Source organism: Lactuca sativa, chromosome 5 (genome assembly GCF_002870075.4).
Source record: "Lactuca sativa cultivar Salinas chromosome 5, Lsat_Salinas_v11, whole genome shotgun sequence".
In the NCBI taxonomy this organism is placed as follows: Eukaryota; Viridiplantae; Streptophyta; class Magnoliopsida; order Asterales; family Asteraceae; genus Lactuca; species Lactuca sativa.
In genome coordinates this window covers 348,661,306-348,678,623 of record NC_056627.2, presented here as the reverse complement: position 1 = coordinate 348,678,623, position 17,318 = coordinate 348,661,306, and the positions used below count along the sequence as shown (strand labels likewise).

The 17,318-nt window shown below is 34.6% G+C and overlaps 1 protein-coding gene across 1 annotated transcript; it reads left to right on the top strand.

The window, feature by feature from the left end:
• The first annotated feature begins 97 nt into the window (after positions 1–97).
• On the top strand, positions 98–2,509 carry LOC111898349 (probable WRKY transcription factor 25). Its single transcript, XM_023894276.3, is given in 5 exon segments — positions 98–462; positions 688–1,373; positions 1,549–1,698; positions 1,839–2,250; positions 2,252–2,509. Coding segments are annotated over 5 exon segments (1,590 nt in total). The 5' UTR covers positions 98–228; the 3' UTR covers positions 2,360–2,509.
• The last annotated feature ends 14,809 nt before the right edge of the window (positions 2,510–17,318 follow it).

Here is a 17,318-nt window from a genome sequence, read left to right as displayed (position 1 = left end):
ATCAAAGCCTTGAACACGTGAAGATATAGTATTTTTTGTGATTATCCAAAATCCAAAATGGAAGATATTTAAGAGATAGGGGTAGGGGCCAAGCAATTTCTCATGTAAATTGTTAGGTACGCTTCCACCTTTCAAGTTTCAACCCCACTCTTACACCAAGCCCTTCATAATCCACATTGTCATAAATTCATTAAACTCTCTCTGACTTTCTCATCCGAACCTCCTCTCATGTCTTCTTCAGGTATTTCCTTTGAATCACCATCAAACTCACCACCATCACCACCACCTCCTTCCACCACCGCCGTACCTCCTGCCGCCGGTGTACCCAAATTCAAATCAACACCTCCACCTTTACTTCCCATTACCCCACCGGCGTTCTCACCTTCCTCCTACTTCTCTTTCACCGGTGCTCTCACCTCCGCTGATCTTCTCGACTCCCCTCTTCTCCTTTCTTCTTCGCACGTAAGTCTGGCTTTTTTTCTCTGCCATTAATGACGTCCTAGAGCTCTGGTTTATTGTCATGATAAGAAAATTTTCTACCAAAGTTTTACATTTCTCGAAAACAAACGAATTGGATTTTGGAGAAATGAAAAACCCATTACCCAAGTTTCGATCTTTTCAATTTTGGTACCATTTTTATTGATAAATCTATATGAAAGTATCTAACTTTTTACAAATTTCTTGTAGATTTTACCATCTCCAACGACTGGTTCTTTCCCTTTACAAGCCTCCAATTGGACATCCAACTATCAAAGTCAAGAACACGGCATAAAGAAAGAACACGACAATTTCACCGATTTCCCATTTCAAACCCAATCAAATCCTAACACAGTAAGTTTTCAGGAAATATATCAACAACCCAGAATCGAAGATGACAGAAGTTTGGTAAAATCAGAATATTCATTTCAGAAACAGAGCTTCGAATCAAATTACCCAACTAATCGTAACATCTATAATCATCGATCGTCACAGAAGAAGTTGGATGATGGGTATAATTGGAGAAAATACGGGCAAAAACAAGTGAAAGGTAGTGAAAATCCAAGAAGTTATTACAAGTGTTCCGATCGAAATTGTTCAATGAGGAAGAAGGTGGAGACATCTTCAGATGGGGATATTACAGAGATTGTTTATAAAGGAAATCATAATCATCCGAAACCACAATCCACCAAACGATCATCTTCTTCATCGGTTTCGAATAATTCACTTGTAATGAATCAATTTAATGATTTCCAAGATCAATCTCATGGTTCTGGACAATGGGAATTGATTGGAACGCCGGAAAATTCATCGGTTTCGATCGGAGATGATGAGTTTGATCGGAGTACGTCAGGTGGAGATGAGTTTATTGAAAATGAAACTCCGGCTAAAAGACTGTGAGTTCCTTTTCTTCTTGTTGAAAGGACAATTTTGATTTGATAACTACTTTTTTTATTTTTTTATTTTTTCTTATTTTCAACTTTAAAAATGTCAAAACCATTACATTAGGACACGTGTAAATCTGTTATTTAAAGTGAATATCTTAAACATATTTCGTAAATTGTTTAACAGGAAGATAGAGAGTGAAAACGAAGGGATAAGTAGGACTGTAAGAGAATCGAGAGTTGTTGTTCAAACCATAAGTGATATTGATATACTCGATGATGGATATAGATGGAGAAAGTATGGCCAAAAAGTAGTGAAAGGGAACCCTAATCCGAGGTAATCATTTGTTTATTGTTTCTTTTTTTACTTTAAACTTTATATCTTTCATATAAACGAAGGAAAGAAAAAGCTAGCAACTTTTTGCAAAAAGATTCATATAGAGTTTAATTATTTTCTTCTTTTACCAACATTTGTAGGAGTTACTACAAGTGCACCACTCCTAATTGCTCAGTTAGAAAACATGTGGAACGCGCATCTCATGACATGCGCTCGGTGATAACGACCTACGAAGGGAAGCACAATCATGATGTGTCACCGGCTCGTGGTGTTGGTCACCGACAATTGCTGTCTAGCAACCAGGACAACAATGTGGCTAATGTGACAATTAACACGTCGAAACTGCTTTATCGCCATCCTAGTAACTCTATGATCAATCAAATATATGGGTCAACGTTACGTGCACCATCAGAAACACAGTTTACATTAGAGATGTTGCAGAACTCACAGAGTTTCGGGTTATCAGGGTTTGAGGACACTATACGATCTTCTTACATGAGTCGACAACCAAGTTCGGGGAGTATTTTTGCTAAAGCTAAAGATGAACCTAATTGAAGACGAAAACTTTTTGGAGACCATGTTAAGTTTGAGGTTGTTTTTGCAAGGATTGAACTTGTTAATACTCATACATGGAGGGTTATTACAGAAAATATATGAGTGATTCTTTTATTGTTCATTGACATACTTTTATTTTGGGAAATGTAACCATTTATTTATTTTTTCGATTGTTGTAATATATTCTTCACAGAAACCATGTATATCTAAGGTTCTAAGGTACATAATAAAAGATATGTATATTTAAGTTTGTAAAGATATATAATAAAAAAGTAAAAACATTATTTGTTTATTTTAAATGGTTGTGGGTGTGCTTGGATGTACAATTTTTTTAGTAGACCTAATATGTGTTAACTTTTTGATACAAGGAAAGTTCTGATCTTCAAAGGGAGACCCTTTATATGTGTTATGGTCATAAAATGAAAACAACCATCTAGATTATTGCGAGCTTCTCGTACCATAGAATTGTATATCACGCGTAATAGTTATTTGTTTGTACTACAATATGTATTTATCTTTTTTACAATTAGAAATATATAAATAAAATACATCTAAAATTATAAACTTTATATAAAATAATCAAATTATACTAGAATGTCGTTGTAGCTTGTAACTCTAAACTAGTCGAAAGGAACCCCTCACGCACGATTAAACTATTGTCACCCTAGTTGACAGAAATAATATATGATATTAAGATACATAGGATTAAATTACACGTCATTAACTTGTGATATAAAATTTTGGTAGTAACATTTTAACTAACAAGATCAAATCATATAATCAATGAGAAAATAGTATTTCGATCACACAATTACAAATAAGTTGGTGAGATTACAACATTATCATTAGTATTTGGTGAGGATACACTATTATTGTTATCATTAATTATTATTATTGAAATTATTAAACTATTATGATTATTATTATTATTATTATTATTATTATTATTATTATTATTATTATTACTAGGCGAATGTCCACGCGTTGCGCAGGATAGGAAAAAATATTTTATATTAAAAATAACTAAATCATTGTTATTAACAATTAAATAATAATTTCATAACAAATCTAAAAAATAATTTTTAATATTATCATTATTTAGAATTTTATCATAAGAGATAAGGTTGGAACTTGAAGTTGTTGTGCATGTACAAAGTTATATGGTTAAATATATATATATATATATATATATATATATATATATATATATATAAATTTTTAAGAAATAAATAAATCATTATTATTATCTGTTAAATAATAATTATATACATATATTAAAAACCAAGACGCTTGTAAACAGTAAATTTCTATATTTTCAGACTTTCATCACATCAATTTGTACATAATTACAGTTTCATCGTTTTAAACATGCCCTTCTACGTTTTCAACATCTGCTATGTAACATCCTCATTTTCACGGCCAGAAAAGACCGATTTTGTTTATGCTTTATAAAAATCAGAGTACATTTTTTTAATAAAAATGTTGCGGAATTTGTTCCCAGTAAAACATGATATATACGTTATCAAAGCACTTTCGAAGAAAAGTATTTTTATTCATTTTAAAACATTTGGGATGTCATCGTCAATACAGAAACATAAGCATAAACAAAGTTACATTCATTATCACTAGTGATTTATATCTCCTTAATCTCTCAGTGTAATGTGACTTCATATCAACACCTGTGATATAAATAAACTGAGTGGGTCAGGTTGGGAAACCTGGTGAGTACATAGGGATTTCAATCCCACAATGTTATACCGTATATATAGTTTAAAACTCACAAAATATACAATTTCACTATATATATATATATATATATATATATATATATATATATATATATATATATATATATATATATATATATATATATATATATATAAACAACTCTTATCCCACCCCGTCGATCCTCACAACGAGACTATCTATACTCTCGGACCTAAGATTGACCGTTTTACCATACTCCCGGATCAGAAATGAACGACTTTACCTAATCCATACTCTCGGACTAGGGACGAATGACTAATCCATACTCTCGGATTAATGATGAATGATTATGCCTAATCCATGCTCTCGGACTAGGGACAATGACTATGTCTAATCCATGCTCCCGGATCAATGACATATACTAAGGTTTTATTCTCTGAGTATAATTCACTCGTACTCATAAGAAAATACTACCCAATATTCCTCATAATTAATTTAGGTTTACTCTTTATTCTAAATCAGCATATATAATCAGGTATGTTCTTTAACAAGTATCTCAGGCAACATCAAATAATTCGCACAATAAATATATATATTTTATACTTCAATCGATACTTGTATTAAAATCATGTTCATGAAAGGGACTATGCACTCACTTGAAAAGGTGGTGATTCCGAACTCAAACAGCGCTTCGCTTCTTAAAAATAATTTCCTTCGACGAAACCTAGTATTATTACCACTAGAGTTTAATCTATTATTTGTCGAGACTAATTAATAGTCTAGCTATTATTACTATTATATAAGCATTAAGTATTTTATACTTATATAACCCATAATAATAGCCCAAGTACTTATTATAAGTTCCTAATAATGTTACTATAATTAAATAAAAACTATATTAAAAATAGCATAGGCGTAGCTCACTTACAATGGGTTTTATAGAAAACCGGGTTTTGCTTGGAGCAGCGTTTCCAAGCCGAAAAGCTCTTCTTCTCGGAGCCGTCGAGCACTCCGGGGCTTCCGCCTTGTGCTAGGGAGGTTCCCTAGGCTTTTTGGGGGGTTTCGGGGCTAGAGAGAGGTTCTAGAGAGAGAGTAAAGAGAAGAAATAATGGAAAAGGTGTGAAGAAAATGAGGGTGGGAGAGGTTCTATTTATAGGGTGAAAATGGTTGAACTTGGTGCCACATGTCACCATCTAGTGGCAAGACTTTGGGAGAAAGCAATGGCCAAGATTGCGCCACATCACCCATTTTCGCACAGCACACTTCCGAGTTCTAAAATCCGTAACTTTCACATACAATCTCTGTTTTTGACGTTCTTTATATCCACGCGTAGGTAAAAATAAGATCTACAACTTTCATTTTGACTCCGTCGGCTAATTCTCGACCGATCTTAAACTTAACAGTACGAGGAGATTATACTATTAAATGTTCGCAAAAAATTCATAACTTCTATATACGGACTCTGTTTCCGTCTGTATTTTTACCATTGAGTTCCTATTAATGAGATCTTCAATTCTCATTTAGGTCGCGTAGGCCAAAAACCATTCGAACTAAAATTCGAGTTTCGGGTCGTGCACTGTTATGCCAAATCTTAGAAAAATCATAACTTCCTCATACAAAGTCATAACTTCTTTGTTATAACTCGGATTTCGGCGGGGCATGCCGGTTTTGCCGTAAAACTTCAACGGGCCATAACTTCTTTGTTATAACTCGGATTTCGGCGTTCTTTATATGTACGAAACCCTTGAGACATATTATAAAGATTGGTTAAGATTATTTATTCTAAATAATCTTTTGTCGAAAATTCATTTTCGACCCCTATTATCTCTAAATTGACTAGCTTGGATCTACGGGCGTTACATGCTAATCCACAAAACCATCGAGATTGTATATTCCTCCAACCCTTTCTTCTTCATTCGTCTCCGACTGTCTTCGAGTCTCCCAACGAATTCTCATGAACATCGTAATATCCTAATCCACAAAACCATCGACATCAATTTGTAAATTCCTCCACCCCTTTCTTCTTCATTCTTATCTGACTGTTTTCGTTTGAATCTGACGACGACATCAACTTGTAAATTCCTCCACCCCTTTCTTCTTCATGCTTCTCCGACTGTCTTCGTTTGAGTTTGGCGACGAATTCTCATCCAAGAATATAGGAATTTGATTTCTCTCACCAAAAACCTCCCGCGCTCTATTGCCGACACCGAACACCTGTAACCAAGCGCCTGCACCCTGTAGTGTTAGGAATTTCAGTAAGTTGTTTAAATTTCCTAATGATTTTCATTTAATTTCACTTCTTTCTAATCCTATCCTGTTTTTGAGTGATGTCTCCTACTATTTGGATTTGGTTATCAACGAATTGTCGTCCAAGAAATCAGGATTTCGATTTCTGTCGCCAACCACCTCTGCGCTCAATTTCCGCCACCAATCACCTGTGCTCTATTATTGTTTGGAATTTCGGTATGTCATATATTGTCTCTAATTGATTTTGATTTTCTCTTGCTCTTCATTCTGTTTTTGTCGACTTTCATCAATTAGGTTTTAATTACAAAAGGTTTAACATGGAATCTATTTCTCTTTCTTAATTGCAATTTCTTTCTCTATTAGTTTGATTGCAAACTCTTTCAAAACCGTTCCCCCCCCCCCCCCATCCCTACATATTACTTTGTTAAATCTTACATTGAAATTAGAATATTAAGCATTTCAAAAACTTCTTGAGGTCATATCTAATGAAAAAGTGGAATGACCATATGAAATTTGATGACTGAATTAGTTAATGTTTAAAGACAAAGGAAGCAAGGTTTATGCATTCAGACCCATTTTTACTATTTTAACCTTTAACATCACAGATTCTTACTACTTTACTCTTGGACATAATTTTTTGCAATTTTTTCATCCAACGCTCTTCCTTCTTTAAACAATTAAAATAATAAATTCCCAAGATGCCCCTGGATACCTAGGAGTATAAAAAATATGAAAAAAAACAAAAGCTCAATGAAAATTTGAACTTGGTAAAGTCATACATAGACATGAATTGATAATTACATGCATTTGATGTCACCCACCATACCAACTGTTGAAAAGAGATTAAAAATATTTATTTATATAGTTGTCCAAAAAAATAAATTAACCCATTATAAATGTAAAAGCTATAATAAAATAGAAAATGGGTGGACTAACCAGATAAATTCCATATTTCCCTCCATTGTCACCAAAAGAATGTTAGAATTGAAATTGTTGATTACAATATAATAGATTAAAAGAGAGACAAATGTTCCAATAAAGAAATTAGGTGAATAAAAGCATGAATATACTACCTGTAGCTCATCCAACAAAACATAAATTAATGGAAAAAATAAAAATTCATCATTGTATTTGTGCCTATCATTAAAGAGAAGTAAAGTAGTAATAATATAAACTACTAAATGACATTAATATCCCTTTATTTCTAAGGCTGCAACAATTTACATAAAAATTCACCGAACAAAGTGATATGCTATAAAGGGATTGATTTATCAAAGGGAAATGAGCTTAATAACATCAACATAAAGACCTTCGTAAAAATAACATATAAAATTTATAGTGATGTAACTTAAAATGCAATTAGCTATAATTGGCTGATTTTTGAAAAGGTAATGTGCTTATTTTCAGAAATCTGAGAGTATAATCCTAAATGATAAACTTTTCAAAGTGAAATGCTTTGATAAGAACAAATAAAACATTTTTCATTTTGTATCTTCTTTGTTCTATATGGCTCATTAAGACAATCAACTTAAGAATAAGAAAGAGAAAGATCAATCAACTATCAAAAACAATTACAAATAAATAAAACCAAAAGATTCTATAAACTATCTCTATATAAAATGACCATGATGAAAAATATAAATTGATTTTTATAAAATGAACATGATGAAAAATAGAAATTAATAACCAAGAAATCTCAAAAACCCTAATTTTCTAGTACGAAGAACTATAGAAGGAACTACCCATGTCATTCAAACTTTTTTTCATCCAAACCTCTTCCTCCTCTAAACAGTTAAAAAAACTTCCAAAAAAATGCCCTTGGAATTCTTTTTGTCCTAATTTTGAACACCACATGCAATTCCAACATAACTAAATCATACAATAACTTGTCACGTTCTCAATTTTCATCCAAATTTTTTTTGAAATATTAATTGAAACTATTTTTCATCCAAACCTCTTCCTCTTGTAAACAGTTAAAATAAAGAACTTCCAAAAAATGCCCATGGAACTCTTTTTGTCCCTAAAAACCACATGCAATTCCAACATAACTAAATCATACAATAACTTGTCAGGTTCTCAATTTTCATCCAAAATTCCTTTGAAATATTAATTGCAACTTTTTCATCCAAACCTCTTCCTCCTGTAAACAATTAAAATAATAACTTCCAAAAATGCCCCTGGAACTCTTTTTGTCCCCAATACTGAACACCACATTCATATGTAATTAGATTTTTCATATGATTGAGTTTTTTAATTTCGACCTTATTATGGGCTTAGTTTTCTACAAGTTCTACTTTTTTTTAAAGTACAATGCCATTCTTTTTTGTTTCATAAACTGTAATATCATTTTTGTTTCTATGTTTTTTGGTTGATATCTTCATATAATTATCCACATATATTAAAACCCAACGTGATTATCAATAGTAAACTTCATATGTTTGAGAGTACAACCAACAATCACATCACCTCAAAAAACACCAACTACACCGTTGACAACAATGGATCAGCAAACCACCACAACTATGGACTCCCTCACCCACACTAAATCACGTGAAACCGAAAAACGGCTCCAATTAGAACATACAGGTATGAATAACATCTAACAGTTTATTTATAGAAAACGCATAACCAACATCTATCCATTTCACAGATACTACACATAAAACACCACGTCCCAAACGAATGAAATACAAGAACCACGACGAAGTGGACGAAGGAGCACATGCCAAAAAGCAGTAAAACTATTTGATCTTTTCGAACATACATAGACTTACCGTAGTACTTTGTTGTATTTCTTTTGACCCAAGCTCTAGACTACATTCAACACATTATCTTTATAAATACTAATTTATAAATATTCACTATAAACTATGTCATCTTGGGACAAACATATACAAAACAGTTGTTGTAATCTTTTGTTGTATATATGAATTATTATGATATCAAATAATATTTAGTTTTCAATTTGTTGTTTTTAGTGTGTATTGTTCATGAACTTTATTATCCGTTTTTACTTTGTAATTATACATACCCTGTCACTATAATATTTCACTATAATAAATCTGTTATAGAAAGGGCCCTTGTGGCAACAATCTGTTACAAAAATGGTCCCCTTCTCAATTATCTGATACAAAAAATACCATGCATTTCTCAACAAAAAATCTTTTATATGATAGTTTAGACACATCATCACTTGTCCCGTCGTCCATCATTTCAACTTTGATGTTCATACCAATAGAAATAAGGTTTATCTTTCATATTTATGAAATGAGAAGAGTTACAAATCTCCTCAACCCTCATCTGCATAATTTGCAGCAAAAATATAAAGCATTATCTTATGTAATATTTAATAACAGTAATACTTGAATGCATTTACCATTTACGAAACAGTGACAAAAAAACAACAATTACCGTGACACGTGGTTACCCACATGTTCACACACTAGTTTCATATTAAATTAAAACGTTTATATTAAATATTATCATTATGTAGAGCATACGATAACAGATACATCTTTTTATATATCTTAGATATTATCATTATGTATAACGTACGATAATAGACATCTTTTTATCTTAAATAGTAAATTAATTTTCTTTGTATCATAAATATTACTATAATTATGTAGAACATATGATAATAGTGACGTATTTTGTAAGGTTAGAACCTAAACTTTTATTACATACAGGGTTGTAAAACTTGACTAACACAACTAAATACTCGACATGTTACTTAAACTCAGCCTCCAATGGAAGCGATTTTGTCTAATCAAACTCGATCCAAATCTAAAAAAATTTAGTCCAAAATCATTTTCAAAATTTTGAAACTTAATTGGTCACTTGTCAACAAAGACAATCTCACCCAAAAAATACCCTCAACGTTCTACAAAGGTAGATGCAAGGAAGATCTCATAGCTTAGTCCCTTTGAAATATTTCACAGTCTTTCCTATTTATAGAGGAGGAGACATTATCTTGTTTACTCTCACCATCGATGTGAAATGAAGACATTTTAATTAAACTTCTTTCTTTATTTTCCAATAATTTCATTTTGTTAAATAAAATATTAAATAATAAAAATAAAATGTTATCCAGAAAATTTATTGTTCAATAGTTCTATTTTTCAGTAATCTCGTAAGTTGCTATCCAAAAAGTAAGTTTTTATTGAATAACTTTTTGTTAAATCCAAAAATCATAAATACAGTTAGGTACTTCATATAGAAAGTTTGTTTATATATATTTTCATGATTCAAAAGGTCATTATAAAATGAATTCATTTATAAAATATAATCGAGTATATATTTCATGCTTTTGAATCAAAGTGATTTTTCAAACAATTTTAATTTTATGTTTAGGTAGATTTTTTTTATATTTATATAAAATTATGTAACTTATTCATAATATTATTAGAAACAATTTGAATAATCATGGGTGTTTCAAATGTATGTGGTGAAAGGAAAATGCTTCTTCATCGGTCTAAATTGATCAAACTCGGACTAATTCAACTCAATATGTCATACTACATAACGTTTTTTTTACTGAAACCCGATTTGTATATATTTCGTGTTTTTGAATCAAACTCATTTTTCATAAAATTATAATTTTATCTTTACGCAACTTATTTATAATATTATTAGAAACAATTTGAAAAATCATGGGTGTTTCAAATGTATGTGGTGAAAGGAAAATGTTTCCTTTATCGGTCCAAATTGACCAAACTCAGACCGATTCAACTCGGTATACCCAAATACATAACGGTTTTCAACTGAATCTTGGTTTGAACCTGAAAAAATCATGTTTAAAACCTTTTTTAGAGTTCTAAAACTTAACTGGGCAATTGTCAATAAAGACAATCTCACCAAAGAATACCCTCAACATCCTAAAAAGGTAGGCGTAAGGAAGTTCCCATGGTTTGATCCATTTGAAACATGTCACAACCTTTCTTGTTTATAGAAGATGAAACATTCTTTTGTTTACTTTCACCATCGATGTGGGATGAAGAAATTTAAATAAAAACATTGTCTTGTTTGTAAAACATTATTTAACTTATTTAATAAAACACCGTTTCTCTTGTTGTAACATCCGGATTTCCAGGTATTAGGTTTGATCATTTATTCTTTTGAGTAAAAGAGAGGAACTCAAAGAATTGAGGCGTAGACTCATCGAGTAGGATCGTGTGTGCTGACTGGATTAATGAACGGAATCGACGAGTCGGAAAGGGTGGACTCGACGAGTCCGCGCTGTGGATTGAAACCTTAATTCTCGAGGTTTGTGCCCTATTTAAAGGCCTTTATGGCCTCCATTTGCAGCCACTTCACCCCTGAGAAACCCTAGAGAGCAGAGCGATCATTGGTGGTGCAAGAGGAAGGCTAATTCACCATTTCTTGTGTGCTTTAGCAAGAAGGAAGGTGGTAGAACAAGCTAAGCGGGTTGAGGAGCTTGGATCCACTTCTATTTGATCAGAGGAAGCTGTTGGAGGTAACAATCTGTGCCATTCTCGTGTTTATAATGATTCTAGTGGAATCTAAGGTTTTCTTTATGCCTCTTTTAGTTGAATCTAGAGTATGTGAGGTCCTAAGGCAAAATGGTTCATAGATCTGGACCTTAGGAGGTCCAGATAGTCCTTACCACTCTGCTGGTGAGTTCATAAGCGGGTTTGTTTTGTGAAAATGTATCGATTTCCTTTAGTTTTCTGAAAAGATTTGATATCCAAGAAAATCCCATATTTTCTTATGTAAAGTAGTTAAGATATCTTTCATTACAGTTCTATTACAGATATAAGTTAACCCCAGGAAAATCCCATATTTTCCTAATTGTAAGATTGATTTGATAACACATAGTATAGTTTATTATACAAAACTATAATTTAGACGAACTGTAAATAGAAAGTATTTTGAAAGCCTTGAGACTACATCCCGAACCAGTTATAAGATAATTCGATAAAAACCATGGGGTCACTATCCCGAAAGTAGATATAAATAGTTTGATAAACCATGGGATCACTATCCCGAATCTAGATATAAGATAACTTGATAAAATCATGGGATTATCATCCCGTATAAGATTTAGTTTCAAAACCATGGGATTGCCATCCCGAACGAAATATAGACACAAGATCATGGGATTATCATCCCGAACGAGATATAGACATAAAACCATGGGAATACCATCCCGAATGAGATATAGATACAAGACCATGGGATTATCATCCCGAACAAGATATATATTCTAAACATAATTCTAGCTGTGAATAAGTTTATATTAATACGTATTGTGAGTCGGGTAACCATACTGATATGACAACGAGACCTCCTTGACGTTAGTCAGACGTCGAATGATATCCAGAATTTGTCACCCCAGGCGTGCCCGCCTAACTGTAGCTAGCAGTTAAGGTGTGGGATTGTCAGTCCCGAATAGATCTATTCACAAACTCTTCGCTCTCCCTCCAGGAGACTCTGGTTACACTTTCGGAGAGGATTTACTTGATCATCCATAAAGGGTAGTGACTATCTCACAAGCTAGTATTAAACTATTCACAGGATTCTCATACGATACTAACATACAAAGATTTCAAGACTTGATACAGTTGAAAAAAATAGATACATACAATGAGACTATCTGGTAAAACATTCGAAATGTATAGAGATAAACTGAACCAGACATAGTTTATCTATAACTTAATACAGGTATCAATACTTGATATAAAGAGTAACATAGAACCCCAAATTATTCCCATAATAATTTGATTAGATTGATTATTTTCTTAACTAAAATCCATTTAGTTGTAATTGATAATCATTCCTTATGCTCAACATGATACATAAGGAGTAAAAGAGTTTATAAGATTGCCAGATATTATTTGAAATACATAGATGTTATGATTTGAAAACAGTTTTGGTTTGCTTGTATTCCCCCCCCCCCCCTGAAAACAGTTAAAAAAAAGTGAAAAAGGCGTAGGGGTATGAACTCACCGGACGAGAAGTATGACGATTTGGATGCTAAGAGTTGATCCGGGGCTTGCAAATACACGAGATTCCTAATTATAATGTAAACATACACATTTGTATCTAATTAGGACTTAGATTGATTGTTGGATAGGGACAATTGCTTCAAGTCGCGAAAACACTCTGATACGAGTGTTTGGAGGGACCCGGGTGGCGTTTAGGGATGGGAAATGACACTAGGGACTTGGGACTTGAGTTTACTCCCCATGAGTAAACTTTTACTTGAATTTACAACCACAAAACACACACATACATGAGTTTACGGCCGTAAACTCATGTGGGTGTGGTTTTGGGTGTTTAAATTGCTTAAATGGCTTATATGGACATGGGAAATGATTCTAGGCTTTGATCTAAATGCATGGAAGGGATTAAAATCACTAGAATGATTAATTTATGGGAGTTTACGGCCTAGCATAGGCTCCTGGCCGTAAACTCCTAATTACTCAAGGAAATGGTGCTAAATGGTGCTAGAACAAATCACATGTGATTAATAGAATTATTCCAAGGCCTAACATGAATTTGTATGGGATTTTGGGGGATTTTATGGAGTTTACGGCCCATGAAACCCCCTTCATGGCCGTAAACTCTTGTGTGTGGTGTTCCAAAGTGTTTCAAGGCCTAGAACATGCATGAAAGGACTTCTAAAATTCATCTAAGGGCCTTAGGGGTGTGTAGTTTGCATTCTAACACCAAAAATTTTGGAGTTTACGGCCCAAGAACATGTCTTGGCCGTAAACTCTTAGAAACCCCATAAATGTTGTGTTTTAGGCCTTCAAAGTATTTTTGGTTGGTCCCTTGATTTATTCCAAGGCTTTTGGTGGTGTTGGATGGCTTTCTAACACCTTAGAATGAGATTTATGCCAAGTTTTTGTGGAGTTTACGGCCCAAGAACTCTCCTTGGCCGTAAACTCATCTAAGTCCCTCAAAATTAATGTTTCAAGTGTCCAAATGCAAGAATCAAAGTCCTATAATTCATATTTAAGCTATAGGGGTGATTTGGAAGGGTTTAAAGACATGAAAAACACCATTTTCATGAGTTTACGGCCCAAGCTTATGCCTTGGCCGTAAACTCCTTCAAATTCCACAAAATCATAGATTTAAGTGTTCTAAGTCCATATCTTGAAGTCCCTTAGCCATATCTAAAGTCCAAATAAGTTAAGGAAGGAGTTTAAGGGCTAAAAACCCTTCAAAATGGTGTTTACGGCCTAGGCTGCCTCCTGGGCCGTAAACTCACATACTTTGTCCAATTTCTTGATTAAGTGTCTAATTTGGAAGCTAAACATGCTATAGATTAAGGCTAGGAAGGTACCTTAAGGATTTGAAGCCTTAAATTTGAGTTTTGGACACTTAATCTTTTGGATTTAGGAGAGAGGTTAGAGAGAGAGTAGAGAGAGAAGGAAAAAGCTTCAAATGAGTGCTAAAACATGTTTATATAGTCCCTAAAACTTGGACACGGTGGAATTCTACCCGATATTGGCCTTAAACGATGCTTTGGGTTGCACCCGATTGAGTTTTCGTCACCCGACGAGGATATTTCTAAAACTTAAGAAATAAATGTTTTGGGCTAAATTCATGAGTTCCTAAATGATTTGGACCCTCATTGAATGAAAATAAATATATAATTTTAGATAACTAAGCCCAAAAATGATAACGGGACATTTCGATTTCCGACGAGTTATACGGGTAGAACGGGTTTTCGGCGATGAACAACTTCGGGTTGTTACAGAAGGCGTCGGCATGATTCGTACACACTCATAGAGATTATGTTTTGAGATTCTAGGATTTGTTTGTTATGATGACATTGGATACAGTTTGTTTGATATTGTTTTTGATGATTGAAAATATGATTTAAAAATGAAAAATTGTTTTGAAAATTTATGTCGTTACAAGTTGGTATCAGAGCCTTGGTTTGAGGGATTCGGGTACATCTTCGGGTGTATCTGAACTCAAACTGAGGATTTGAGAAAGTTTTTCATAAAATAAACAATTTTTCTAAGAGAGTAAAAGATTTTGAGAAAGGCAGAACGGAGCAGTGTGTACGATCAACCATCGCCCGAACGGTGATTTCCCAAAATACCCTTACATTATGTGTTATGAGATATTATGTGATATGTTATGCATGCTAGAGTAGGCTTGGTACTCATATTAGGACTATAGCGGCCTGATTTGTGATGCCTTAGCCTAGGAAGATTTCTACTGCTATGAGATGCTTTAGAGCGAGTAGGTAGCAATTAGGAGCTGTGAGAGGTTTACCGAGGGGTAGCCTATGCTAGCGAGATGTAGAGAACTTGTGATCTGGGATCCAAGGAGGAGGAATTAGGGTGAATACTGATGCGGTGTGGACGGTAGTATAGGGCTCGTACTACTGAAGACACCGGAGCAGTACACACTCTAAGTAAGAATCCTTAGGGTACTAAGGAACAAGTAGGGTTGAGTTATCGAGTGCGAGTATGCTCGAGCAAGTCTATGATATTATTATTTCAGAGACATCATGGTTGGGACACGCCACAGACCTAAGACGATCGTCGTGAGTGACGAGGAGCTTCGTCAGATGATCCACGATGAGGTGGCAGCAGCGATCCGAGCCGAGATTCCGGAGATGTTTGGGTGTAGCACCTGGTTCCTGGTACGTGAAATTTATCTTAGTGTTTTTCATTTTTTTAGCCTTGGACTCGGCGAGTTGTAGGTCCGACTCACCGAGTAGAGTCGGGATCCGGAACATGTTTAAGTTGGCGACTCGGCGAGTCCATATTCTGAACTCGGTGAGTCTCCGCTGTCTGATGAAACCCTAAATTTCAAGGGTTTGCACCCTATTTAAACCCTCTTATCCGCCCCCAAGCTCGCCCCCTTCACCCTCAGAGCTCTATACTTCGTTCAAGCCTTGTTCATTGTGAGTTTGAAGCATTTTAGTGTGTTTTCTTGAACATTTGGAGAGGTAAGGAGAGTAGATCAAGAAGAAGAGGAGGAGACCAGGCATCTTTGAGCTATCTCAGTGTTTTCCTTGAGGTATAACTCGATTTCCCTCTGTTTTTCATGCTTATAGTCCCTTTTAGCTCCATGAAAGTCCTTCTTGAGTTTTTCTCCAAGCTTGATTGTGCCTTATGGTTTGTATTAAGCTGTTAGCCTCTAGATCTGGGTAGGATTGAGCTCCAGGAGCTTAGATCTACTGCCTTTATGGAGCCATATTGCATGGAAGCCCTAGATCTACTCTTTTGGTGCATTTTGAACCCTAAAACCTTCATTAGTGATTATTTACACGTAAACTTGGAAACTTTACGTGTTATTCATGCCCTAGAAACTCAGATCTATGTATAGCATGAGCTGGATTCAAGCAGAATCGCGTGTATAGTATTTTCATGTGGCCGACTCGGCGAGTCGCAAGTCCCCGAGTTTTCCCCCTTTTCATGCTTGCGGGGTGGAGTGGTGAGTCCTGGGATAGGACTCAGCAAGTCGGAAGCTAGACTCACTCGTGAAGTAACTCGGCGAGTCAGTGCCATGACTCGGCGAGTTCAAGGCAATCTTCTTACCTCAAGAACAACTCGGCGAGTCGTTCATACAACTCGGCGAGTCACAGCTTAGAGTGTTCTTCGGATGAAGACGAACTCGGCGAGTTGTTCATACAACTCGGCGAGTAGGATGAAGGACTATTGGCCTTTAGTTTAGAAGGAGAACTCGTCGACTCAATGCTTAACTCGACGAGTAGAGACGGGTTTAGGGTCGGACAAAGGGATAGGAACTCGGTGAGTTGACAAGTCAACTCGGTGAGTCGGGCCAACTGACAGTTGACTTTGACTTGAATCTTGATTTGTAAAGGGTAAATGGTCATTTTACCCTGAAGTCGGTTAGCAATATTTGACTAAGGGTTTTATGGGAATTATAGCCGGAGGATTTCCGGAAAGGCAGCACCAGCAGACAGTTAGTTCCCACACAGATCAGCAGTTACTTTGAGGTGAGTTTCTTTCCAGTAGTAACGGGTCTAAGGCACCAAGGCCGACCCGTATAGACGAGATGTTAGTATTAGAGTGTGGGCCGAGCCCGTATCTCTTGGTTGATTTGATTATGATATATGTCAGTATGATAGAGTTGTCTATACTCGTTGTCTGTGTGAT